Source organism: Thrips palmi, unplaced genomic scaffold (assembly GCF_012932325.1).
Source record: "Thrips palmi isolate BJ-2018 unplaced genomic scaffold, TpBJ-2018v1 HiC_scaffold_10, whole genome shotgun sequence".
In the NCBI taxonomy this organism is placed as follows: domain Eukaryota; kingdom Metazoa; phylum Arthropoda; class Insecta; order Thysanoptera; family Thripidae; genus Thrips; species Thrips palmi.
Window position 1 is genome coordinate 7,114,603 of NW_023144621.1, and position 27,084 is coordinate 7,141,686.

General features: G+C 54.2%; 2 protein-coding genes across 3 annotated transcripts in view; one reads left to right on the forward strand and one right to left on the reverse strand.

Moving 5' to 3' along the window:
* LOC117654429 (eyes absent homolog 2) overlaps positions 1-27,084 on the reverse strand; it is a 212,181-nt gene that overhangs the window by 58,869 nt on the left and 126,228 nt on the right. The window lies entirely within an intron of this gene.
* Positions 10,990-27,084, forward strand: part of LOC117654437 (homeotic protein distal-less-like) — a 38,525-nt gene continuing 22,430 nt past the window's right edge. For both annotated transcript variants that reach the window (XM_034401065.1, XM_034401066.1), the window contains exons 1-2: positions 10,990-11,735; positions 19,818-19,999. In XM_034401065.1, coding sequence (XP_034256956.1) covers positions 11,297-11,735; positions 19,818-19,999 — 621 coding nt within the window. In that variant the 5' untranslated portion in view covers positions 10,990-11,296. The remainder of the gene's footprint in view (positions 11,736-19,817; positions 20,000-27,084) is intronic.

A 27,084-nucleotide genomic window follows, 5' to 3' on the forward strand; every position in this document is an offset into this window, starting at 1 on the left:
GCGGCCGACAGGTGCCACCCACCCCCGCCGCTGTCCCCATGCTTGCCCCAGGCCCCCAGGCCAAGCGGAGGCACCGCCGGACAAACGACCAGTCGTACCTGCCGTGCTGGTCGAGCCGAGTTGCGAGGCTTCGCCGAGGCGGGGCGTCAAAGACATTTCGTAACGGGATTGGGGCACCCCGCGGGGCCCCGTGCGCCCGACGGTCCCCGAAGGTCCCGCGAGGGAACCCTCGGGACCTCACAAGCAACAAGTGTCACATCCGCGGAAAAAAAGAAAACACGCACTGGTCCACTGATATCTCTTGAGTTGAACACAACAGGCAGCGACGAAAAGGGTAAGTCAAATTATCACACTTGCTGCAGAAAAACATAATCACCGCGCCAAAAAAGCAATTAATTTCATCCGTTTTGGACCAAATCGTCTTAGGTGGTGTTATGGCTGACCCAAATATCATGAAATGCATACGTGAATATACAATACAAATGGCACTTATAATGCGATCACTTTATCACGGGACTAGCATTTAAAAAAACAGGTATTGCTATTGAAATGAATCCATTATGACACTTTAAACCAAAGTGGACTTCATTGCGCCGATTTTTTTTTAAAGTTGACTGTCGTTTACACTTGCCGATTCTCTGACGACAAAGGCAAGGCGCCGCAATAGATTTCGGTGCTGTGCGCTGTGTGACGCGGCGGCCTCTCTTTGGTGGTGCGGAGCACTGCGCAGCACGGTGTCACATTCTTTTGCCGGTCACGCAATGTTATCTCATTAAATTCCTTTGTACTTCTTTTTCGCAAACTAGGTGGCTTGTATACCTGGTAATGATGTGGCGAGGCAACCAGTGGGGCACCAGTGGGGCACCGGACCGCACAGAGCAGCTGTCAATCACTGACGCCTCTGACGACGCCACCCGCATCAGTCAACACAACCAAAAAGTCAGCATCATTTTTTGTGGAAAAAAAATCGTGTTTTATGAAATCAAAGTCAATTTTTTTCGAAATTAAACTTAAAATTAATGAAAACAAAAAACTAACCTGAAAATTCAATTTCTTTCTAAAGAAAAAGTTTTTGTTTTTTAAAAAATGATTTACTTTACTAGAGTTTTTATCATGTCTCCCTTGTTCACTTTGGACCTGTTTCGACGTGTCGTGAACACACGAATGACTCCTCGACAATACACCTACAAACCTACACAAACAACAGTTAACGTTTAGACTGCTGTGTACGAAAGGAAAGCCATGTCCTCCTCCCGTTCTTTTTCCCTCGTTGAGAATGACCCTGAAAGCTTCGGAGCTTATCATCGAGGGATGAGGGTTACGACCTACTTATTCCCTCTCCCTCCATCTCTCTCTCTCCTCTGGTGTTGTGGGCCCCACGTTCCATACAGTAATGACACTTATTTCGTCAATTTGACAAAATGCATAAGTGGCTCTATGCGTGTGTGCCCGCGCGTGCCGGACGTCACGCGTGTTTGTTTTTCCCTGTCGCGTCTGTGTGCGTGTGTGAGAGAGTGAGTGAGTGTGTGTGAGTGAGTCTGTGTGTGCGTGTGTTGTGCATCATGAGATTCCCCCAAGAATATGGAGGCACGCCACGAAGTGTGTCCCTCAAAGGGGAGCCATGCACGGCAGTAGCTGTGATTTTCAGCTCACAAACGGGTGCGGATTTCATCTTCGTCACAGCAAACATTTTAAAAAGCCCTCATTCAATCACTGGAAAAAGGTAAAAGTCCTAACTTTTTGAACTTTTTTTTAAAATTTTGGCAGAGAAACTAATTTGGCAGAGAGCTGTGCTTTCGACGAAATCTACCCACACCCACAAAATCACCATACCATACAAAACTGAATTTTTTCTAAAAAAAAAAAAAAAACAGTTTTATTTTTAATATTTTGAGGGAATTTTTTTTCGCGTTTCTTGGGTCGTCCAGTGCGTGTCGTACACGGTCCTCTGCGTTTCGTGGCCGCGCTGGCCGCGCTGGCCGGTGCTGCCCGTCCCGCGGCGGCCTGCTGGTGCTGTTGGCGTGGCGCTCACCGGATAGCCCTTCCGTTTATGCATAATTTCACGTCAACAATGCGGCGGCCTCAGACCGGATAAAATTTGTTTCGGCGCGGTAATAGAGACGCAACACGTATCTGCCCACTTTGCCTTCCGACCGCACAAAAATGCAAAAAAAGAAGAGAGGAGATAACACCTGGTAAAACTAGTCAAATTTAATAATTGAATGCTCAAGAGGCCCACTTTTTCGTGTCTGTCTGTCTATCTGTCTGCCTGTCTTGGCCTGTCTGTATGTTTGTATGTTCGGCGTATGTGGCAGGATGTTCTCTGAAGACACGCTGATTTCTCCACGTGCGCCACCTGCATGAGGACTCAACCTGTCGAGCTGCACCGCGCCGGGCCTCGGGCGTGGCAAGGCGTGGCGGGGTGGGGCGTGGCGGGGCGCCAGTTGCTCGAGCAGCACGAATCCAAAAACAATTGCGTGCCGAGAGCCGCAGCGCCGCAGCGAGCGAGAAGAGAACGTGTTCGGAGGCCAAGGCGGGTCGCGGCGCGAGGTTCTAGCGCTGCTTCTATTTCGCGTGTACCCCCCCCCCCCCCCCCGCGTCCCGTTCCCGCCCTCCGAGTGCAGCTGTAGTCCGATTCGGAACACGGCGTGTCGCTCTGTCTCTCTCGCACCGCACGCGACGCCCCCACGAGTGCGACGGAGACAGAGCGACTCGGTTCGGCGTCGGCCCGCTGGCAATCGCGTGACGGTTGATCCTCCACCCGGCCGCGCCAGCGTACCCGCCCGCTGCCCGCCAAGCCGCGCCAAGCCGTACCCGAAAAATTCTCATCCCTCCTCGGCCTGACTGGGCCCGCCTCGGCCTGCCTTGGACCCGGGGCCAGCGTGCCAGCGTGCCCTATACCCACGTGTGGCATTGACGTGAGCCCGTCCGACCGTCCGTCAGGGACGGCCTGACCGACTGAGGCAGCGCGTTCGTCTGTTCGACGGTCTGTTTGTCAGAGTGACGGTCTGTTCGTCAGAGTGACGGTCTGTTTGTCGAGACTGAGCCCGTTCGTCAGAGACACAGTCTGTTCGTCGCAGAGCGGCGTTCTGTTTCTCAGATAGACACAGTCTTTTCGTTAGAAATGCACAGTCTGTTCGTCGCTGGTATTCTGTTTGTCTGAGTGACAGTATTCGACAGAGTGACAGCCTGTTTTTCAGAGTGACAGCCTGTTTTTCAGAGTGACAGTTTGTCAGAGTGACAGTCTGTCCTGTTTGTCAGCGCGAAGTCAAGTCACTACGACACTCCCTCCTCCAAACATCAGTGACACACAGGATCTGCTTGCATATTTCTCAGCTAGCTGGACCCAGCTCGTCTTTCGTTTTATCCGTTTCTGCCCGTTCAAAAGGCACCCATAGACAGCCCAGTATAGGCGTAGGTTGGCTGGCTTACAGCACGGCACGGCCAGTCGCCTTTAATTGCCTGTAATTAGCCTGGTGTGAGTTTGTGATCTCCGTGCATGTGTGTACGTGCGTGCGTGCCAGTGTGTGTGTGTGTGTGTGTGTGTACCATGCTAGGTACGTCGTGAGGGTGAGAAAGGCACGCTGCCTATAATTCGCTCGATCTTCTTCGCCCTGTTCCTGTCCAAGGAAAACATACTCTGTCTGATCAAAGAGCCTGGCGCAGAGCAGAAAAATACGAGCACACTCTGAGAAACTGTAAAGCATTTCACGTATCACCCAGGCTTAAAAGCTTTGCGTTGTATTTTGAGGATATGTAAGGAACAAACTATTTAGTTTTGTAAGACGAAGAAATATTTCGTAAATTACGAAGAATTTTCTTTGTGAGCTTATGTACGCTCAAAACACTTTGGTATCAGAATGCCCCAAATCATTCAATAAATATACCGCACATCACGGAGTCCGTTTGATCCAGGCATTTCGAAAATTGTTCCCCGTGCTTTCCCACGACTTTGGACACGCTATAAATACATTTTTTTTTCGCTTTCGTCCCGGCTACCGCGATGACAGGGGCGCCCCCCGTGCCCCGCGGCAAGCAGTGGCGCTGGCACCGCGCGGCGCCAGGCTCCGTCGCGCGGCGCGGCCAGGGCTTATCGCCGGGCGGCATCGCTAACAATGTGGTCCTAAACAAAATGGATGCGTATTCAGATCAGGCTGGGGCTGGAGGGAAAAGGGGAGGGGCGGATGGATGCGGCGGCAAGAGAGGCCGACTGCCGGTGCACTGGCGGGGACACAAATTGGAGCAAATAAAAATAAATTTTGTGTGTGTCTCTTTTTAGGTTAACCGCATGAAAGCTTGAGCTATTACCGTGCTCGTTTTCTAAACATTTTGTTTCTGAAAAACCTAGAAAACTCTGCACAGCAGCTTTACCCTACGTGTGCAACTATGCACGGTTGAGCGAAATAAAATTTCTACCTGGCTCGTTCAGTTCCTAAATTTTCTGGTAAATGTAAAGGTACTGAGATGTTAAGAAGCAAAAGCGTTCTCTAAATACATCCAACACCAACTCAGTAAAAGTCACTTTTTTTTTAAAAAAAAAAGAAAGGAAATTTTTATTCTTTTATTACAGTGTACGCGGTGGGCCTGTCACCGGTCCGCTGGCCTCTATTACGCCACGTATCCGCACTGCTTTTATCCCGGCCAGAAAAATAATAATGATGGTTGAGCTCTAGTCGGGTCTGGAGACTCCAGAGACTCCAGGCGCGGGGCAGGGCGGGGCGCAAACGGATGTGGCGACTGCAGGCCGGTCGCCGCCTGGACCCTTTTGGCAATATAATTTTGGCGCGCGCCTAGACGCCGCCGGGCGTCCGCCCTGCAGCAGGTGTGGGGCTGTGGGGGCAGGCGCCCCGCTCCAAGCCGACACGGCGCCGGTCTTTCAGAAACAGCGCTCTCTGATTTGCAGGAGACACGCCACCACACGCGGCACCAGACTTCTCCGAGGTTATAAAGATTGCTGTGTAGTGAAATGGTCGTTCTGTGTCCAAATTGTGTCTTGATATTTTGAATGTTTTCGTGTTTCATTTACTTAGCGATTTTTTACTGTTTTAAATTTTTGAACCATACTTTGGAACGATCCACGTCTCAGTTTTCTGTAAGAAATGGGAAATTCTAGTCTTCAAGTGGCTGAGTTGAAGATAAAAGTTTGCCCTGCCCTTTCAACAAAATCTGATTAAGCAACGCCGCCTGCCGTGACACCCACACACATGCCGCAATAAATGCCAAACGCGGCCCACATAAAAATGAGTCAATATTAGTATTAAAAGGCGAACTTGTTTTATTTCTTCGTTTTTGTCGGTGCTTTTTACGGCGCGGCTCTGAGATCCGCCTTTTTGAAGTCTTTTTGCCGGCCGTTCTCGGGAGCAGTAAACGCGGAGGGTGTGGCCGTGGTGGCCGGCTTGCAGTGAGGTGCCCGTCCGTTCGCCGCGGCGCGGCAGCGTCCGCCCGTCCGCCGACTTTGCACAGCAGCCCGTTTAGAGAGGAAAACCGACAATTGGTTTTCGCTGATTACGTTTCGGAGAGCAAAGAGAGCCCCACCTCTTCATTAGCGGCCCGGACCGACCGGTCGGAGCATCGCGAGCGTCGCCACCACGACGCCAGTTTTTCGTCAGTTCGGGCAAGTCTCGCGGGCTGCACTGTTGAAAAGGTTGAGCAGAAACGGTTAAAACCAATTTATAACTCGTAGTTTGGTTCTTTCAGTTCTGTCAACGAAATCTCAGTCACCTAAAAAGTGCCTTATCTGTATTCAAGGATGTCCTTTGACATTTGCACCAGTTTCCACCTAGTTTCCAGGGTGTTACTTTCACTGGCTCAGGCCCTGCGACTGATACCACAAGCAGTGGTTTGTCGACGTCAAATGTCTGTCTTCTGCAAGGCAGTGCCTGGCGGGTAGGCCACCTTTCAATGAGCCTCGGGCGGTCCGAACGGAAACAAAAGAGGCCCGCGGGCCGGACTGTTCTAATAGTTCTATGGTAGAGTTCGTATCCACTGGTGCACGTGGATGTGGATCATGGAATGGAGGCACGCAGCACTCACACATACACGCGCGCGCACACGCACACACAGCGCACACTCACAGCGCACACGCAAACCGGGCGGTGCCCCATCAGGCCCTGGACCCGCCCGTGGCGCCAGACCTAGGGTCCCGGAGGCTCGGGTCCTGGAGGCCCGGAGGCCCGGCGGTCCTGGGGGCTCGGGCCCTCTCGGGCCCCTCGGGCCGCGCCGCCAGACCGCCGCGCCGCCACGCCTGTCCGGCCGGCCACCCCACGGTCCAGCTCGCCGGCTCGCCTCCCTGCGCGGCGGCACCTTTACTTCTCCAGCCTCCAGCCATGCTCCAGCCGCTCCGGACCACCGCCTCGGGCGCGCCCGGACTGATTCCGAGAGTCGTTTTATCGCTCTGCCTCGCACTCATCGGGCGTCCCCCATAGGTGCGAGCGAGGCAGAGCCACGAAGACGACTCGGTCTGCAGCCGCTGCAGCGCCGGGCCAGTAACGATTCCAGCTGTCGAACCGTTCCAAGTTCCAGCCGCACTGCGTACTGGAGTTTGCTTTTCGTTCCAGACTCCGCAGTGCGTGGCCGCGGTGGACGCTAGGCTGTGGCGTAAAGGCAGCATGCGACACGCGAAGGCCGCCCTGGACCGCGCTCGGCGCGGCCTCGGCTCGGCAACCGGACCCGGCTCGACTCGGTTCGGCTCGACTCGGCTGCCCCATTCGACCCCTAGGCCCTGTGCCAGCATGGAGACAGGGTGGGGGCAGCAGGGTGAAGGGACGTATCGACCTGTACCCCACTGCCCCCACCCTCCCTCTCAGACTCCCTCCCACCCGCTCTGTCACCACGCCGACCCCGGCCGACCCGCCAGTACACTGTCATCTCGCGCCCGAATTCAGCCAATCCCACAGCCGAAAAGCAAGTCCGCACGGTCGGCCCCTTTTTGTTTTCGCCCGCTCTAGGTGCGGGTACGGCCTGCAGGTGATTCCGAGAGTCGTTTTCGTCGCTCTGTCTCTCTCGCACCTATACGGGACGCCCCATGAGTGCGAGAGAGACGGAGCGACGAAAACGACTTTCGGAATCAACCTGCAGGCCGATAGAGTGGCAGGCAGGGGCACTCCGCGCAGCCACGCCCTTCGCGCCGACAGAGACAGACAGAGAGAGACAGAGAACGGGTGAGAGGGCGACCTGCTGATTATACAGTGTGCAGCTGCCCTGCTGAGCAGCATGCTGACTCACGGTGGTCTTCTTCTTCTGCTTGCTCTTGTTCTTCTTACCCCTGTTCTTCTTGCCCCTGTTCCTATCACTCGTCTTGTTCTTGTTAACTTGCTCTTGTTCTTCTTACCCCTGTTCTTATCGTTCGTTTTGCTCTTGTTTACTTCCTGTCCATCGTAAGTCTTCTTCTTTGTCAACTTTAATGTTCCTCTTGTTCCCGTTCCGCTTGTTCCTATGTGTTCCTAGTGTGTTCCCCTTTTTACTATTTCTCTTGCTCTTGTTCTTCTTTCCCCTGTTATTCTTGCTCTTGTTTCTTACTGCCCCTGCTTTTTCTATTGCCGATCCACGATTCCACTCTACTCCCTGTTCTATCGGTCGTTGCTCTCATTGCTCTATTCCAATTCCTCTACTCCCCTTCTTGATCATCTTGTTCCTCTTCTTGTTTCTCCTGCTGCTGCACTGAGCCTCCCTCTCCCTCGCAGTGATTAGCGCGGTCTGCCAAAACGTGTCGGTCAAGGCCACCCCGCAAGGTCATCCATTCTGCAGCCCTAACGACCTTGAGGACGGTTAAACAAACACGGTCATCCATCCGCCCACGGGTTCTGCTCGCTCCATTTGGCGAAGGACTGCAGTCATTAGTCACTGCGGGCATGAATGACTGAGTCTACTACAGCAGGCATGAATGGGATCCTTTTCCACCATGCGCAACCGAAAAAAGTCACGCAAGAAATTTTCTAAAAAAGGACTGAGTTCTTACTTTCTGATTTGAAAGACATTTTTGGCATGTGAGCAGGTGGTTGGGGCTTAGCCCTACTTTCAGGTCGACCACCAGTCTGGGGATGGAAAGGAGATCTAGGGGGACTTATTAGTTATCAGCTTGTTCAAAACTCAATTCGTTACAGGATAAATGAGTTGATCAACCACATTGACTTCAAAGTACGTCAACAACAGCTGTTTGTCACAACTCAACTTTCCAAACTTTTGGTTGTTTCAGATTCAAACTTCGACTTACAAGCCCGATCTCTTAGTTCCTTCCAGCGTCACAAGGGTTCGGACTCTTTGATGGCAGTTCGTGCGTAGAGATCACTAGAAAACGCTCAATGCCACACCACCTCGACCAACTGTGGGTAGGGAAGATGTGGAGGCAAAACAACAAGAAACGTGCGAATCTCGCCCGTTTTAGACATAAATCAATGTCATACCGAAGCTGAAAACTAAAGTGTGTACTCATTACACACTAAGGTGCTCTGTAGTACTCAGTACACTCTTAAATTTTCAGTGATATTTGATTCATTTCAAGGAAATCATTTGAGATTCGATTAAATTCGAGATTGGAAAAGCGCCGCTTCGATCGTCACCACACTGGGCCAACCACCGCAGCCCGGTCACGCGGCTGTCCGTTGGGTTGCCGACCCCGACGCGCCAGCAGCGCCTGGACTGGGCGGGTGGCAACTCCGGGAAGGGACCAAGGGACGGCACCTTCCGGCCGTCCGTTCGTCCGGCGGCTCCGGGCCTTACCTCTGGTGTCGCGCCGCCTTGCTGCGCCTCGCGCCGCCTTGGGTGGCGGCCCTGCCTGCGCGCTATTAAAACGGCCCTGGGGGCGTGGCGCCGCGGGGCGGGCCGCACACCTCCCCGGAGGAAGCTAATGTATTTCGGCGCGGAAATGTATTCGGCGAGCGCTAAGCCGGCAGCGCCTCCTCACTTAATCCCCAGTTGTTTATCACCATTTTTTTTTGGCGTGTAGTGACGTCCAGCCAGTCACACCTCATTATGCAGGCAGGCCCGTGGCAGCCCCGGGCCAAACAGTGCAGGGGACACGAGCCCAATGCCATACAGAACCGGCCTTAATTTCAGTGGACACTGCCAAACATTTTGGGATGCGCGGCTGGCGTCGAGCGAAGCGTGTGGTAGGTACAAACTTCGATCATTTTCACTCCTAAAAGTCTTACGAAAAAAAAACCTAAGAATACAAAAAAAATTGTGCATATGAGGCCTTTTTTTTCAAGTAATACGAAGCAATTTCTTTGGAACATAGTGATATAAACAGCTCTGGGGATCGTAAACTGTTTGCAGAAATCTCTTCGTACGCCGCTGCCAAATTCACTTCAAGAACTTTTGAGTTGTTTTTTGAATCGTCTGTGACTGGGCTGGGCGGCGACTGTCCCCTTTCATTAATGTTTGTTTTTTGGGCTGTCCGTTTTTCCCGGTTGGCGCGTCTTTCCGCCCGTCCGTCCGGACTATCGCCCTCTTGACAAGTGAGACTACCTTCGTTTCCCCTGACGAGTGTTGCGAAGGGCTGAATGGGTGGAGCGGGCACTCCGCCCTTCGGAGGGTTTGTTGCGCCACCTACGCTGTATAATGACCACCCTTTGGACAGCCTGGCGTGGCCCAGCGCGGCCCGGCGCGGCGTGGCGGTGCCGAGAAGGGTTCCCGCCCGCCCGGCTCGTTTTGGGGGAAAGATATGAATGGAAAGTCCGCGCGGCGCCACGGCGCCACCAAGGCACGCCGCGCGGGGGGCGTCGTTCACCTTGGCCCTGAGCCCCACGTCCTTCCACACTGTTAGAGTTTCCGCACTTTGGTACGCAAAGTGAGCAGAATTTTGGGTAAGGAATGTACGGAACTTCCTGACAATAGTTCTCCGTCGTACGAACCCTCGTCTGTATAAGGATCGCACTGAAACACAGTGATCAATTATTGGCTTCGTGATTATTCGTGCTTCTTTCGACTCACTCTGTGGGTTCAAACAGGATTGATCAAATTTTTTTATCAGATCACCAATGAAGTGAGTTCAATCCAATCTATTAACGTGTTACTTTCAGTACTTTTGACTTTATCGTAAAGAGGAAGGTATTGGGCACTCTATCTGTCAAAGTGAAATTTCTTATTGCTCGGAAAATCGAACAAATTTTAGGCGACGTTCCTTAAGTAATTTTATCTTCTTCCATCAAAGTCTCCCCTTCCACCCCTCCTTCCCTGTTAACGTGGATTAAGTTATGCCCCTACACCAAAAAGCTTCAGTGTAGCTGAGCCTTGTTTCAGAAAAAGCGCCTTTCAGCGGCCAGGAGACGCCTGGACGAAAATCTGAATTCCATTTTTAAACTGTCGCCGTGAGACAAGGTGCCTCGGGTCCTGGCGGCAGACTGTCGTGTGGTTCACACGAGCGGGTGTGCCACTCTGTCTCTCTCGCGCCCTTGCGAGGCGCCCCGTGGGTGCGACAGAGACAGAGCTCAGGGCGGACGAGGAAGCCTTTCCGAATCACGTGCGACAACCTTGTCACCGGCAGAGGGCAAAGAACGGTGTGGCGGCCGGTAGGGCCGGGCATTCATGCCGGGCGGGCTGGCGGCAAGGTGACGCAGACGCCGCGCCGCAAGGACGCGGCGGACGAGGGGGGGAAGTCCCGGCCCAGGGTGGGGGGAGACACGGGGGCGGCGCGGGGGACGCCGGTGGGTGGGGGAGGAGCGCCCGGCGGCGGAACGCGCTCCGATTGGTCGAGCGGCGGCGGCCAATGGCAGCGGCTGCCGTCGACCAATGAGAGCGCGGCCGGCACGCTGCCGCGACAGGCAAGTGGCGCTCCCCGCGGCGGCGCGCGCAAGCAGGCGACGGTGGCGCAGCGCTCGGCCGCCGCGCGAACTCAATCCGACTAAAAACTGCTTCCACTTACATGATTATCATTAACGACAGTGCTCGGGCGAGGGGAGGCCGTACCGCGCCGCTCCGTGGCGAACCTCACCGTGCCGTCCGAAGCCTCCGTGCCGAGTCCGCCGCGCGCCGCTCCGAGCCGCAGCGCAGCGAGCCTGCAGCGTGCCTGCAGCGTGCCTGGCCGCCAGCCGCGCGCGAGTGTGTTCCTGCAGCATGCGGCATGCATGAGTGAAGTGAAGTGCGAGTGCCTGGATACGTGTGTGCAGTGCAGTGCAGTGATGTGGCCGAGGTGGTGAGCGAGGGCCCCAAGTCCATCCCGCCCTCCCCAGGGCCGGCGCGCCCTGCCACCGGCACACTGAATTTCTCGGACATCGGCAGCCCGTTCGGAGCGGGTAGCTCTAGCGGCGGCGGCGGCGGCTCCAACACGCCGACACCGACCCCCTTGGGGGCGCCGCTCATGGGCACCGGCGAGGGGCTGGACGGGCCCCCGCCTGGGCCGCAGCCCCAGCACCCTCACATGCTGGGGCTCGGGCCGGCCACCCCTCACGACGGCTCGCCGCAGCACCCCAACAAGTCCGCCTTCATCGAGCTGCAGCAGCATGGCGTCCCCGGCGGGCCCGTGGGGCCCTACAACCCGGCCCTGCGGTATCACCCGCACTCGCACCCCTTCCAGCACCAGGGCATGGGCTCCCCCGGGGGCGGCGGCGGACCCCCTCACCACCCCCACCACCCCCACGAGACGCCACCGCCCTTTGTGTCGTCGCCCAGGTCGGCGTTGTCGGCCTACCCCTTTCCCCCCATGCACCAGAACTCGTACCCGGGATACCACCTGGGTTCCTATGCCCCCCAGTGCCCGTCGCCCGGGAAGGACGACCTCGACGGCACGTACCTGGACGGTACGTTGTGTGTGTTTATTCTAGTGGTGTGAGTGGGTATGTGTCAAGTGCCAAGTGATCAAGTGCAGTGCCGTGCTGGAAAAAAGTGCCACCATTGGATTACGTGCGTCAGCGTGTGTGTTTGTGTCATCAGTTCAACGGTAACGCCTGCAAATTCATTGTGCCAGCCGACGTGAGTCGTGGAGACAGTGCCACAGTGTCGAACCGAGAAGTCCGTAGCCTCAAACCACCAGGGAGCACTCTGTGGAAAGGGTCACCGGGAAAGCGCCGAGCTTGAACCAAACATTTTGACTTCAGAAAATGTTAATATTGTACCCAAGCAGCTGGCACATGATTGTTTACTTCCGAAAGAGTGTGACATTGTACCCAGGAATGCTCACGTCAATGTGCAGAGAATTGGCAATGGCAAGTCAAAGTCGTTATAAAAATACAAAGGCCGAAGGCCATTGACTAGAGTTATTCTGATGACGAACTCACTTTTTTGGTTGTAACGTGGTTCTCATACAAGCACCCTGAAAAGTAAATTGACTTTCTAAGGAAGACGAAACTAGATAACTTGCGTCTCTGAATTGCGCCTTTTGGCTGAAAACTTACTGGGAACCGGAAAACGTCACCCTGTCGTCAAAATAACATTGTCACTTGTGCCGTTTCGCGTTCTTGGAGCTTGCTGAAACGTCTGAATTTTTCAAAGGGCAAAATGTTTGGTTCAATGAGACTAGAGGGAAACCATGGTGGAAACTATTACAGCTTGCGGGGACAAATTTTGTCCGCTTCAATTTAGTTCATTTGACTGCATTCTCGCGCCCGAAACATTGTGTCAGGTGCGTGGCTAGGACTCTGGCAGAGGTGTGGACGCCGACGCGGCGGTCCGCAAACTACACAGATGGACACAGCGTAATCTCTGCACCATCCAAAGCGAGCGGGAACACGCGATGTCGCGAGCTTCCGAAGTAATAAAAAGGTAAAAACGAGCCGAGAAAAACGCGCGGCTCGTCAGTTAGTTACACGCAGTCTCGTTATCGGGTGCAGAGAACCCGGCGCGACGTATTGTGACGCTATGCCCGTTGTCTGTCGACGTCTATTTTAGTCCTTTTTTCGGATGCAGGCTTACTGACAAAAAGTGTGCTTGTGTCCTTTGAGCTGCTCTTGGCCGAGCTTCAGAAAATTAAATTATTGTCACAAACAATACGCAAGGCCCTCGGCTATCGGCAGGAGCCACTCTTTGACCAAGTCTCCGCTTTTGGGGGCGTGTCTCCGGTCAAGCGATACAATGCGCACGGTTTTCTCCGGTGGCGTCAAAATTTTTGACGTTTTTTTTTTTCGGATTTACCGGACTAATCGTCACGGGCATCGGGTCCGGCCGTGCGCACGCGGCAGGGCCGTTTTGTCCGCCGTTGTTGCCGACAAATGGACACGGATATTCGGACACTCCCAGTCGGCATGATTTATCCTCGGGGCCCACGCGACTGGCTGCAACCCTCCAGGGACACACCCCGGCGCGCCGGCCCCGCCGGCCCCGCCCCCGAAGTGCCCCAAGGGCTTGAAGCGTCAAGGGCCCGAAGTCAGCCAGAGACCCGACAGCCGAAAGGGTTAAGGGGCGTGCTGGAACCGCCGGCGTCGCAATGTAACACTGTGTAACCGTCCCAGTGCGGTACAGTGTACACCGTTGTTGGGCGTTACAATGTCCCAGTGCGTGGATCGGTGGTTGGCCGCGGATTCGAAGCCGGAGGGTGGCAAAACAATGGCCGGCGGGGCGCGATGGCCGCGGGGACGTCCCGCGCGTCGTCCGCAGCGCGACATCCGATTACATGACGTTGTAGCCCGTGTCCGAAACCGAACCGAACCGAAGCCGCCGTGGGTCGAAGCCGGAGACCTGAACAGTGGGCGTTTCGTAAATCGCGGTGAGCGGGGAGAGAGAGCTACAAGTGTCTCGCGCGATGGAACTTTGGGGAAACTTTGTCTTGCTGTTTGTTTTCTCGTCGTCACGCCAACCGCTTGCGAGATCTGGTAACTCAGAACGGAGACAGTTGTAAAGTCACCGAATACGAAGGTGTGCGAGAATAAGATGACGAATACGAGGAGCTTTTCCACTGTTTCCAACTGACCGTAACCAGCGCAACTGTCTAAAAAACAAGAATCGAAACTTTTGGAAAAATTTTCGGGACTGTACTGTTTGGTCTTGTGACAACGCTGGATCGAGCATTTTTGGAACGCTGTAGCTTCGTGGCCGCGCTGACGCGAGCTCATGTCATTAGGTACTCGCCGGAAGGTATCGGGAAACGGGGTGAGGCAGGTCGTGGGGTGAGCGGCTCCATTTTCAATTTATCACGAGGATGTTTGCGCTGCCCCCGCGTGGCTTGCCTGGCTTGCCGCGTGGCGCTTGAGCAACACACTTATTGGAAATTTATCGGGGTAATTAACCAAGCGTGCAAAGCGCGTGCATGGTCAGGCAGCGTCCGTTGGCGTTTGGCGACGCGAAAAAAGTATCCGTAAGCAGGAATTTTACAACGAACTGAGCAGATACCTTTTGTCTAGTCTTTGTTTTTTGATACTGTGGGTTTTGAGTAAGCGCGAGTTTTCGTGTCAGGCGTAGGACGTAGAGTCTCAGGGAGAACAGAGAAGTAAGAATACGATCAGAATTTTGTCAATATGTTCTAGAAATGGTCCATCCTAGTCAAAATTGGAGCCATAACATGTATCTGAATTTGACTACTCTGTTCTCCCATGGGCTTTACTCTAAATCGGAGATTTCCGAATGCTCAAAATTAACCGGCAATGTCAAACTGTTAGTTAATAGCACGTCTCGGAACGGTTTATCGTAGTAGTAGTGTCTAGACTCTACACTGTTCGAAGTCCCTTCCCCTTTTCCGCAAAATGGCGTCTGGCGCGCGGGGAGGCCTGGGGCATTGTGGGTGTGGAGGCGACGATAAACATCAAATAAACAAGCAATGCGACTGTACGCGGAGATTTTGATTTACTGCAGTGTGCACCCAGAAAATTGTTACTTCATTGAAACCAAGAAAAGCCATTGTTGTGTTTGTTTTAAAAAGGAAAAACACGTGTGAATCAATGTCCTAATTGACATCATGTCGAGTCAATCCTTTCGCAGTGATTCAAAGAAAGCGTTTTCTGGGTGTGAGGGTCGGTCGTGAGTACAAAGACGTCGAGTGGCGACCCTTCGCCAAACGGTGTGGAGGAAATTCGAAAATGATGGAGTGGTCCACAGACGTCCGCACGCGTGCCGCGCCCCTTGCACGCTTCCCCCGAAACATGCCAAACCCCGACAGGCCTGTCGGGGTGCGCGTCCCTTCGCCAACAAGTAGCAGTGTCGGGGACCTCAAACAGAGTTACCAAATTGATAAACCGAAATTGCCCTCTCGTGCCACTGCGTATGTGTTTGCGTTGTGTGTGTGTGTGTGTCGGCACTGACCTTCCCGCCGAGCCCATCCCAGGGCCGGCAACGCGGCAACGTTAAAACAGTTAATTAAGTTAAGCCCGGTTGGCACCCCTGGTCGCTCTGCGGCGCTGCTGTAATGAACCCATTCATCTCAATCGCGGGGGAGAAGAAAAACACTCGGAAAAACAACAACAACAACATGACGGATTGCGGCGTGAAATATCGGGCGATTCAACCCACACGCCGGAATGTGTGTTTGGCCGCCCGGGTCACCCGCAGCGGCAGGGAATTGGGTCCCAGTTTAAAACGAACGTCCTCGATGTTGTTGTTGCTGTTGTTGTTGTTGGGCCCTTGGTGGTACTGCAGGCCAGCCCTGCAGAGCCCTGCAAGGCCCTGCACTGCCCTGCGTGCCGAGGGCCCTTTCAGCGCGTTCGGGGCGCAACACGAAGGGCGCGGCCCGACCCTTGGCGGGCCCTTGGTTGGCCCTCCGTTGGCCCTTGGCCCTTGCGGACATGGCGGTTAATTCCCATGACGGTCCCTGAAATATAGACGAGGCGTTTGCGTGGCGCGGAGGGCTGCCCGTGCGTGAGGGGTTGTGCGTCTGTGTGGGTGAGCGTCTGTGTGTGCGTTAGGAGCGTGTAGGTGGGAGAATGTATGTGTGAGTTAGTGTGTGAGTGAGTGCGTGTCAGTGTGCGTGAGTGTGTGTGACTTAGTGAGCAAGTATCTCTCTCTGTAGGTGTGCCTGCGTGCGTGAGTGTATGTGACTTAGCGAACAAGTATTTCTCTCTGTAGGTGTGTCTGTGTAGACGAGCAAAGTGCCTGTATGTGCGGGAATATGTGTGTCTGTGTGGGTTTGTGTGTATGTATGTGTGTGTGCGTGTGTGCGTGCTGTTGGAGTGTGATGATGTCCGTGTGGCCCGCAAAAAAGGCGGCAAAATTAAAATACAAAAGGTATATCGGTTGAAAACGTTGAAACGGCGACTGGTTTGGGCTGTCGTCTTCTTATTCCATCGCTACGTGAGCTTTTTTTTTTCGTTTGTCGGTACGCGTGCATGTGCGTAGCCAGCCAGCCAGCCTGTCTGTGCGTCCGGAGGCACTCCTATGCCACCCCCGCGTTGCCCGCGGAAGTCTCACTCCGAGACCATTCAACGTGACGGTCGTCGGAAGCCCCCCTCCCCCAAGCCCTTTCCCCCTCCCCCGGGGCCAGCCGCGTCCACACGTCTCACAGCAATTTGTGCTAATTTGTGCAACACATTTAGCACGGTTTTGTTTGTGCTCGTCATGATTCGACCCACAGGGGAGGTGTGAGTGCGTCCGCACGCGTGTGTGCGTACGCGTCGTACGTGTGTGTGTGTGTGTGTGTGTGTGTGTGTGTGTGTTTGTGTGTATGCCTCTATGTCTGTGCGACGTGCATGTTTATCCATGTTTCTATGAAGTATGATTGAGTCCACGTGCGTGTATATGTTCGCGAGTGCACGGAGGAGTGCGTTTTTTCGGCGCCTGGCTTGGGTGGCCGAACGAGAGGTGTTTATCCGCGAGGCGATCTAGAGTCCCCCTTTTCCGAGTCCGTTTTTCCGGCGGTGTATTTTGTGCATTCCCTCTGTCGGTGTGGCGGTCGGCATCGGGGCGCGGCCAGCCGCCGGGCCAGCCCGCCAGCCCCGCCACGCTGACTTGGGCTTTTAATTGTAGAACAAGAAGCCCCCGAGGGAGCGCTCGAACGCGCGCCGAGTGTTTCTTTGTGTCCTTGTGGGTTTTGTGTGTCGCTCTGCCTCTCTCGCACTCACGGGCCGGCCCGGACGGGTGCGAGTGAGACAGAGCTATCCAGTTCGGAAGCAGCATACCATAGGCAGAAGGGCTCTAGAGAGGAACCACAGGAAGGGGGTGGGAGACTTCTGGATCGCAAAGTGCTCATGCATACTGCCCCTGGATGACTGGTGGTAGTGCCCGCAGTGCCCGCAGTGCTACATGTAGATTAGTGTGGCTTCCGGTGGGTGCACTGGTATCGCGGCATGACGCGGCATCTGCCACGGTGTTACAAATCAATGCCAGAAACCAACACGCTTTTCACGCCCGCCCCTTCTTGTCAGGGGCCGTGACGGCGGGCGGGCGTACAGTCGGCCAGAGAAATCGAACCGAATCAAAGATCGATTTTTCGGTGATGTTGGCGACCGCCTTGCGGAATCATCCCGAGACATGTAAACAAACAGAGCGGCGGCGAGATGCGCGCCTTGATAACCCAATTTGTCCAGTGGCGGGTTCGCACGACGGGCGAGGCATGGCGAGGCATGGCCCAGCCCTACGGAATTAGGACGTCCGTGTCGGGTGTCTTGTGCGCGGCCGGCGTGGCGGGCGGAGTGGGGTGGGGCGGTCCCGGGGTCATTCATGGGTGAAATAGGGCGACACACGATCTGGTCCCGATTGTTAAGCGCAGGACTCATACATCCCGTTCCGCCCCCGGCCGGCCGCCGCGCCGCCGCCTGCTTGGAGGCCTGCAAGCCGCCGCGTCGGATAGACATGTCATGTATCGGCAGTTGGGCTAGGTCGGCGATACGGCAAGCAGCCGCTACCGTCGCTCTGTCTCTGTCGCGCTCGTGAGAGGACTTCCTAACATCCAAAGCGCCCAAGGGCTGAGCTGTTGTTGAATCGTCTCTGAAGACGGAGCTGTTATTGAATCGTTTATGAAGACTAAGATGTTATTGAAACACCTCTGAGAGGACTTCCTCACGTCCAAAGCGTTCAAAGAGGCTGAGCTGATGGCTGAGCAGTTATTAAAACACCTCGAGAGTAAACTGATCTTCCTATAGGTTATCGAGTGGCGCCAGACAGAGTTTAAATTAGTGTGCAGGATGGTGGTGGCTCTCGTTGGTAGATGTTTGCAGTCGAGGTGGCGTTCACAGCACTGACGGGTGACGACACTGGCGAAAAAAAAATTGATGCTCTCGGACTGATTGTGTATGCAGTCTCACGGAATGCTGTGCACATGAATTTGTATGGCAATGCCAAAGAAATGGTATGGCTAAACCCATGACGCTCAAATAATCTTGTGAAATCTACAAACATTTAGTGAGTTGATTTACTGTGCGAAATATGGCAAAACGGGACGAAACCGTAATCAAAATTTTCAATTTATTACTGTGTGGAAAACAATCACTTTTTCCCTGGCAAAAAAAACTTGGCACTGTATGAATGTGTGTGTAACACAGCACCCAGCAAAAATGATCCAAAGCCTTTGATACAGTCAGGAATATGTTCCTGGCCTCAAAGACTTTAAAGTTTCCAGTTAACGAGTCAAATAGTTTGAACCAAAATCTACGATGCATAATTCATTTTACAACTTGCCACTTAACTATTTTCAGAGCAATTAGTCTTGTTTGTGATATGCACGTGGTAAAAAGCGGAATGTAGTGATTGGAAACTTGAATGTAGTTTTTTCTCGGGTGGTGTTGGTGGTGGTGTCCGAAAAATCATAATAGGTGTTTCCATGTTGGCCTGCCCGCATTGCGTGTGGTGGGGAGGCAGCGTGGAACAAAACGGAGCACAGGCTCATTGCGGGCGACACGTCTCGACGGGAGTAACACTGCACGTCAGCTGTCGCTCTCGAACTTGCCGGGCGTCCCGCGGGGCCGCGCGAGAGGCTGAGCGACGAGGCACTGTCAGACTTACGCGGCACAGTGGGCCAGATGACCGGTAGAGGCGGCCACAATCCCGGACGGGTTTTGAGCTCCAGAGTCGCTAAATTAGACTCGAACCGAACGTGTGACCCCACCAATGGATTGCTCTCCCAACAAGGAATTCATTGCTGGGGTCAAAAGTTCGGTTCAAGTCAGGTTTAGCGACTCTAAAGCTCAAAACGCGTCTACAATTTAGGCCGCTTGCACCGGTCTTCTGGCACACTGAGCGCGGCTGTGTGCGTGTCCTACCCTCTCGCTTGTGTGCTAATCTGCGCCCTCGCAGACGCCGCGCTCAATGGCTTCATTGTCCACGGTGCGCTGCGTGGCGGGCTGCCAGGCTGGCTGCCAGCTTGCCAGGGGTGACCCACATTTCGGACCATTATTATTGGTCGCTGAGCATAAATCGCCCCGTTTTGTTTCTTCGCTGCACACTGAATGCTCGTGGACTTTTTGTACATAACTTTTGCTGCATTCGTGCTGGTATTAGTAATGCACAAATTTGTACATAAATTCCTAGGTACAATTGTCAAAATTTATGTCTAATTTATGCATTAAATTAAACTGGGTAGCTTACAAATGCACAAATATGGTTATAGTTATGAAAAACGAAAGTACAAAAGCATTAAGTGTGTGCTCTACATCGTGCGTGGAATGTGTGCTCTGAGAAAATTTGTTGTCACTTCATGACGGATTCAGATGACAATTTTTTATGACTTTCACTGCAAAAGCAGTTCCTGGCACTTTCAGGCCCACCCTGGAATAAGGGGCCTATTTTCTAGGAGTCGCCTCGGAATCCCAGGTTTTGCTATTGCCATGTGAAATTGATGACAATGTCAAAGCAAATTGATGGCGGTATCAAAGTTCCTACTCTTATTACATAGGTGTGACACCAATATCATCAACTCTGTTTTGTTGACAATCAAGTGAGGGAAATTGACCCTGAAATGGTCATGAAGTGACAACCTAAATTTGGACAGTGGGGGCGCCATTCTGACTCTGTGCTGTCCCTTGCAGATAAATGCCTAGACGACGGCGGACTTCGAGTCAACGGGAAGGGCAAAAAGATGAGAAAGCCCCGGACTATCTATTCCTCACTCCAGCTCCAGCAGCTCAACAGGCGCTTCCAACGGACGCAGTACCTGGCCTTACCGGAGCGGGCGGAGTTAGCAGCATCTCTTGGACTAACACAAACTCAGGTGAGTGTCGATTCCGCTTTTCGGGCAGCCCAGTCACCGCCGCACAGTCGGGCAGTTGAGCTCCAGAGTCGCTAAAACAAAACCAGAACCGAGTGTGACCCAACCAATGGATTCCTCGTTCGGAGAGCTATTCATTTGTGGGGTCACACGTTCGCCTGGTCTTGTTAGGCGACTCTGGTGCTCAAAACGCGTCCGGGATTTTGACCGCCTCCACTGGTCTTTAGGCTTTGGCCCACTAGGCGCCATGGCGTCCGCGCGGCTGGGTCCCGTTCCCAGTGTAGGCAACCTGCGTGGCGCGAGTCCGTTTGTTACTGCAGGATGGGAGGAGCCGAAAGGTAGGGGGTGGCGCCCCCGGCTCCAAGCCCTGCCAGCCCTGCCTGGCTAGAGCCGCCAGAGCTGCCGGGCTGGCGGGCGGTCAGCGGGAAGGCGGGCAAATCGATTGCATATCAGATCAGAGTCCAGCCAGCACTACACCGTAACGTCCCGTCGAAAAATGGTTCCATTGCCGCATTTGCATAGCACCCCTCGACGGTACACTGCGAAAAAGGAAGCAGGGAGGTGTGTGCCCAGGCCTGGCGGAGGAAATTTGAAAGACTGCTTGGCAGAGTACGCGGGTGGAAATCACCCACCGAAACGGGGGCCTTAGTAAGTGCTAGTGGTCATTCCATCGCAACGCAGGAATGCGCGGCCCACGTCAACAACACCCACAACAACAACAACAATGTGTGTGGCAAGTAATGGATTCGCGATTAATACCGCCCCTTTTCCCGGAATCTCGCCTCGCTTTGCCGGAAAGTTCCGCCAGGCTGACTCCGCGGGTTCGACTCCCGGCCGGTCTCGCTCAGTTATGCCGGCTCTTTTTATTGAAGGCTTGTATCTCAGCGGTGGTCGAATCTCTTGTTTACTGCGTCCGTTTTCTCACAAATTCCGCCACCGTTCTTCCCACATTCTCATACATAGTCCTCCGCGAACGGCTAGCGCGCAGCGTGTGCTGTCTCTGTCGCGCTCGCTCTCTCTGGGCGTCGCGGGGCGTCGCTGCCGAGTGTGCGAGAGAGACACTGTCGTGAGTCACTGCCTATTGGCAGTCGTGACGGAGTGACAATAACGACCAAGGGGCTATCGGCAGTAGCGCCAAGCGATCACTCTCGCCGCGTTGGCCGAGCATAAATCCATCGGGGAAAAAGAAGAATCAGAGCAAAAGGGAAAAAGCCTGGGGAAAAAATCGCACGAATGCCTTCGGGTAAAACAGGTTGAAGAATCTGCCTCTCGCCGTCTCGCTGCAGGTTCATACACTAGCGAGCTGCCGCACCGTGCGATTTCTTTCCCTTTTTATTTGAGATTGCTACTGGCGTTTTTAGAGTGTAGCAACCACCGCGGCGGGCGCTGTGTCGTCACCCCGGCAGACACCCCATTCGGTCCGGTCGGCCGGTCGGTGGGTCCGCCCCCCGGGTGGCCCGTCAGGACGGGGCCTGCCGTACAGTGGGCTGGAAGACCAGCGGTCAAACGCGTTTTGATCTCCTGAGTCGCTAAATAGGACTCGAACCGAACGTGACCCCACCACCAAGGGGCTCCTCGTTCGGAGAGCAATCCATTGGTGGGGTCACACGTTCGGTTCAAGTCCTGCTTAGCGACTCTGGAGCTCAAAACGTGTCCGGGATTTTGGCTGCCTCCACCGATCTTCTGGCCCACTGTGCGAGGACCGACTGGAGTGTCTTGCGATGCGCCGCCGTATTTGTTTCAAGCCAAGAGTTATGGCGACACTGTACGCCACGCCCCGCGTTTAAGCCCCTCTGTCGGGTACCTCTGTCGGGTACCACACTCGCTTGTCCGGTACAGTTACGCTGGACATGTAATTGATGCTACCGGCGCCTGTGTTATTTTTACGACTTTGCGTTACGATTATGGCCGAAGTTGGTAGGACGGGCTGCCGGTGGTCAGGGGTCTCTACCCCCCCCCCCCCTCCCCCTGCCTGTCTCACTGTGGAAAAATCGCGTGTCAGGCGCGGTGCCCGAAGGTGTCTTTTGCACCGTGTCCTCTCTGTATCCCTCGCTTTCGTACGGGACGCACAGCGGGCTAGAATAGCGGAGGAGGCGGTCAAAATTTGAGACGCGTCTTGAGTTCCACAGTCGCTGAACAGGGCTCGAACCAAGCGTGTGACCCTACCATTGGATTCCTCTCCGAACGAGGAATCCATTGATGGATTCACACGTTCGGTTCGTGTCCCACGTGACTCTGGAGCTAAAACGCAGCTAGAGTTTTGGCTCTCCACCGGTCTTCTGGACCACTGTGAAGCGCCTCATGAGTGCGAGAGAGACTAAGCGACAGCCTGCAGAAGTAATTTATTGACGCCCCCAGAGGGCCATGCCGCCGTGCCGCTGTGCCCTGCTAACTGGACGGGTTAACCTTCCTGATTGGCAGACTCAGATCACACTTCAAGGGCGAGGGTGGAGCCCTTGGCGCCAATTAGTAACCGGACCGGCCCTTGGAACTCGACGCACGCGTGGCGCCCTACGCCCTGCCCTACGCCCTGCCGGCCCTGCGCACTGCACTGTAGAACGGAACGCCGCCCCGATCCGCCGCAACAATGACAAGTTCGACTGCATTCTGCTTGCGGAGCGATTTGACTCACAAACCAACGCACGCGCGTTCTATCTGTCTGTCTGTCTGTGTATGACTGTCTGTCTGTAAGTGCACACAAAAAATAGTTTCTCGAACTAAGGTATACTTGCATCAAGTGAATTTACTGGAATGTTTTATGGCACGCGCGCGCGCGTTGCAAGTAAATTTTCTTGGATTTAAAAGCGACTTTTAAGGGTGTGTCTGTCTGTCTGTCTGTCTGTCTGTCTGTCTGTCTGTCTGTCTGTCTGCCTGTCTGTCTGCGGCTGTCTCTCTGTGTGTCAATGAGACTCTCCTCCTGTTCCCGCTTCGTTTTCGCAGTCTGGCCCTGCGCATAGCGTGCTGCGTCTGATGCGGGCAGTATTGGCAGACACGATGGGGTCTGGCCGGCATGGGGGTTGCAGAGAGCATGCAGACAGCCCACACACCGACCAACCTACTCCCGCTCTGCTCAAAATTCCACTGAATCTATTATTTTCACGCGTGCAGTTGTTGCTCTTTTTTCGCGGGGCGTTCGCGGACGGAAACGAAAAAAAAAGTTGGTACTTGTCAGGCAATTTGCTCGCAGTGATGCGCGCCCGGCGCCTCGGTGCAGCGCCGTCTGCCTGCCCGCGCAAGTCTGTCTGTCTGTCTGTCTGTCTGTCTGTCTGTCTGTCCGTCTGTCTGTCTGTCTGTCTGCCTGTTTGTCTGTGTGGTTTGAGGACTCCTTCCCACGGCAAGCGGTATGTTGGCTGCAGCGCTGCAACGATAGAAACAATTTCCACGTGTTTCTCCGACTGGCTGCCCCGTGCCTGCCCCCCACGGTTGACTCATCTAGGTCCTCCACGGCGTCCACGGCGCGTCCCCGGAGCAATATTTGTGTCCCTGGAGGACGTCGTGAGAACGCCGCCACTGGGACCGACTGGGACCCACCGGGATCGGGTCAGGATCGGCGGGGGTGGGGGAGCCAACACCAACGCCCCCATAGGCCCGGCCAGGTCTCGGCCCCCATGTGCGTGTGACTCACGCTTCGACACAACCGACCCCGACTTGCAAAGAAAACCCGAAAAAAATCGGCTGCGAATGATTGAAATTGCGTTATAGGGTGTCTCGAGGCAGCGGTCAGTCACTGTTTTCCGCAGTGTGGAGCCACTGGGGTGTAAAACCACCAACACATCTCCTCACGCCGCGTCGCTCCGCGCGCCGCGTGCGCGATCCAACGCACGCTGATAGCACGCAGCCAGCGCTAATAGTCACACACCAGCAGCAGCCAAAATACGCAGCCACTTGTTTAAAATTTTCTAAATGTTTTCAATTTTTTAGTAATTTTTTTTGTAATGGAAAGGGAATTCTTGGCGCTGTCTCTGAGCCACCCAGAGAGTGTTTCCGCCGGCCTTCGGCGCCAGTGCGTCGCCGCCCCGCCTCTCGCGGGCCCCCTCTGCCCCCTCCGCCCCTCATGGGGCCCCTTTGAGTACTGCCGCCAGCCAGGTACCGGGAGTACCAGGTACCGAGCGGAGAGTACCCCAATGTCAAAACGATCGCTGTGCCATTGGCACCGCATCGTTCGGGTCCCCGGAAATCCTAACCTGCTCATCTGATCCCTCCCTCAGCTTAGATCTGCTTTATCTTTTCATTGAGACCCTTCTTCCCTCTGACTGGCCCTCTGATACTTCGTTCTGATCCTCTCCCCCTGACCCTTCCCTTCTGATCCTCGCCCTCGGACACTTTCCTTCTGACCCTCCTCCTCTGACACTTCCCTTCTGAACCTCTCCCTCTTATCCTTCCCTTCTGATCCTCGCCTTCTGACCCTTCCCTTCTGATCCTCTTTCTCTGAGCCTCCTTTTGTGATTCTTCCACTGCTTTCCATACTGCACCTGTAAATTTCTCATCCTCTCCCTGTGGATCCCTCCCTGCGATGCTAACAGGCGCTATGCTAAAGCACGTTCACTGTGACGTGACGTAAGTACGGCTTGCCTTTTGTGTGTGCTGCTGGTTGCATTTGCGTTGCACTTTGCTGCAGCGGACCGGTTTGCGCCTCCGGTGCGTTTCCGTGCGAACTAGCCAGTGAATGAAGGACTACTTGTACGAGTGCTCTAAAGTTGCAGATAGGTGTGTGTCTGTGTGTAAGTGTGTTTTTGTGTGAGTGTGCGCGCACTCCGACACACTCACTCTCACACACACACACTACACGCGAGCGTCCGTTACTTGCATTCTTTTCGGACCCACTCTTGGACCACAGAGAGGCCGCCTTCAATATCTAATTGCCCAGCACGCGCGTGACACGTGCGTGTGATGTGTGTGCATGTGTGTGTGTGTGTGTGTGTGTTCGTCGATACCTTTTAATCGTCCGACTCCCCTAGCCGCGGCCTAGCCGTCAACCCGTTGTCGCTTGAATATTCATAAACGCACTCACACATACACTTACGCGCACACACACACACACACGCAGGCACACGCACAGGCTGCAGCGCGGATGGCTGATTAATGCGCTTCTCCAGCGCGTCCCCGTGAAATCGCCAGCCTGCAGACGGAGAGGAGTCTCCTTCGGACAGGTTGGGTCGCAGTGGGTGTATAGCAGTAACAAAACGAAAAGACCGAAAAATTGGGTTTATTATTTTTCTACTAATGAATGTCAAATCGAAAAAGTGACCGTCCTTCCCTCTTCTTTTTTTTTTTGCGGAAAGGGTCTGCCTTGGACCCTTTTGCTATGGGAAGGAGGCGTCGGAGCGTCCCTTTGCGCCCCCACCTCTGTCTGTCCGTCCGTCCGTCTGTCCGGCAGTCTCGTGCCACTCGCATTTCCATTTTATAACCTGTCGGAGGCAAGCGGGCCGCACAGCTAAATGCGACAGCGGAAGATAGGCATCGCGAGTATAAAGAGTCGAAACGGCGCGGTCACAAGTGGCCAAATACTGTAGACTGATTCCGAGAGTCGTTTTCGTCGCTCTGTCACTCCCTCCCGCACCTCTACGGGACGCCCCATGAGTGCGGGAGAGACAGAGCGACGAAAACGACTCTCGGAAACAGTCTGCTTGCTCTGTTGTGGTCCCTCTTGCTTTCGGGGCCCGGGCGATGGGCCTTGTTAAATAAGTGAAACAGTACGTCCATTTCCACGGTCGGGCGGCGCCACCTGTCTCTCTCGCGGGGCGTTGCGCTGTGGGTGCGAGAGAGACAGAGCGACGGTCCGCATGGCACCGCGCGCGCGGGAGGCTTATCTTGTCCTTTTAGAATCACACGAGCGGCGCCACGGAACAGGCGCAGCGTGGCGCAGCAGAACGCCTCTTGAAATATACATGCGTGTGTCTCGCTAATTACAATTAGGACGTTCAAAAAGCGTTCGGAGGTCGGCGGCACGCCACCGCACTGCTGGCAAGCACTGCCAACCCATCACAATGCGATGATGTGCGAATGTCCGCCGCATTAAGTCTAATGAGAATGGGAGTCATTTTTTTTTCATCTCAACGCCTTCATAAGGCAAAGTGTTAGGCGCGCGGTAAGAGGAAGAAGCCTGCGGGTTTTGAGCTGGGATATTTTTTTTTTTTCAGAGGTTGGTGAAAAACTGTATAGTGCTCTTTCTAATTTGGCGGGAAATGTTTTTTTCTTTTCCTAAAATTTGAACGCTTGCATTAGGCAAGTGCTAGACGCGCGTTCAAAAAAAACTAAACTTTTTTTTTGCACAGGTTGGTGAAAATTTGTACAGTGATCTTTCTAATTTGGTGGGAAATGTTTTTTTTTCTAAAATATCTCAGCGCCTCTGGAAGGCAATATGTTAGGCGTGACTATCAAATTTTGAAACGGGGTTGTTTTTGTCATTTTTTTTAGGAAAGGTTGGTGAAAATTTGTACTGTGCAATTTCCGGTTTGGCGGGAAATATTGAAAGCGGACGGCTTCAAGGTCACGTGGCGGTTAATTACGGCCCGTTGGTAGCACTGCGCCTCGAGTGGCGGTAACGACGCTCATCTGTCCAGGCCGCGTCACAGCCTTGTCGCAAACCGCGCGGCACTCACTGCCCGCTCGAAAACCCGCGTAGCGTCGCGTAGCGTTCGGACATGCATAAAACAATCCTTTCTCCTGCTTGCCGGACAAAATAAATTTCTTCCGCCTTCACCTCCCCCTCCGTGACGGCGTCCACGCCCTCCCCGACACGCCCCCAGGACCCACCCACTCCGCCAGCCCGCCAGGCCGACGGCAGGCCGAGTCCGGGCTCCGGGCCGGACGCCGCACGAGGCCGGCTGGTTGCCGGTTCTCTCTCTCTCTCTCTCTCTCTCTCTCTCTCTCTCTCTCTCTCTCTCTCTCTCTCTCTCTCTCTCTCTCTCTCACGCACCGAATCGGTACAGGATTCTCAAGGGCTTGACCCTGTGCCGTGCTGGCAACAGGAAAAAAAAGGTTAAAAAGATAAAATATGTTTAGAAACCTCAAATATCATAGCCAGGTCTAGAAAACGTCTCAGATTTAGAAGAGACTAGCTTCAAATCCAAAAATCACTCATTGTT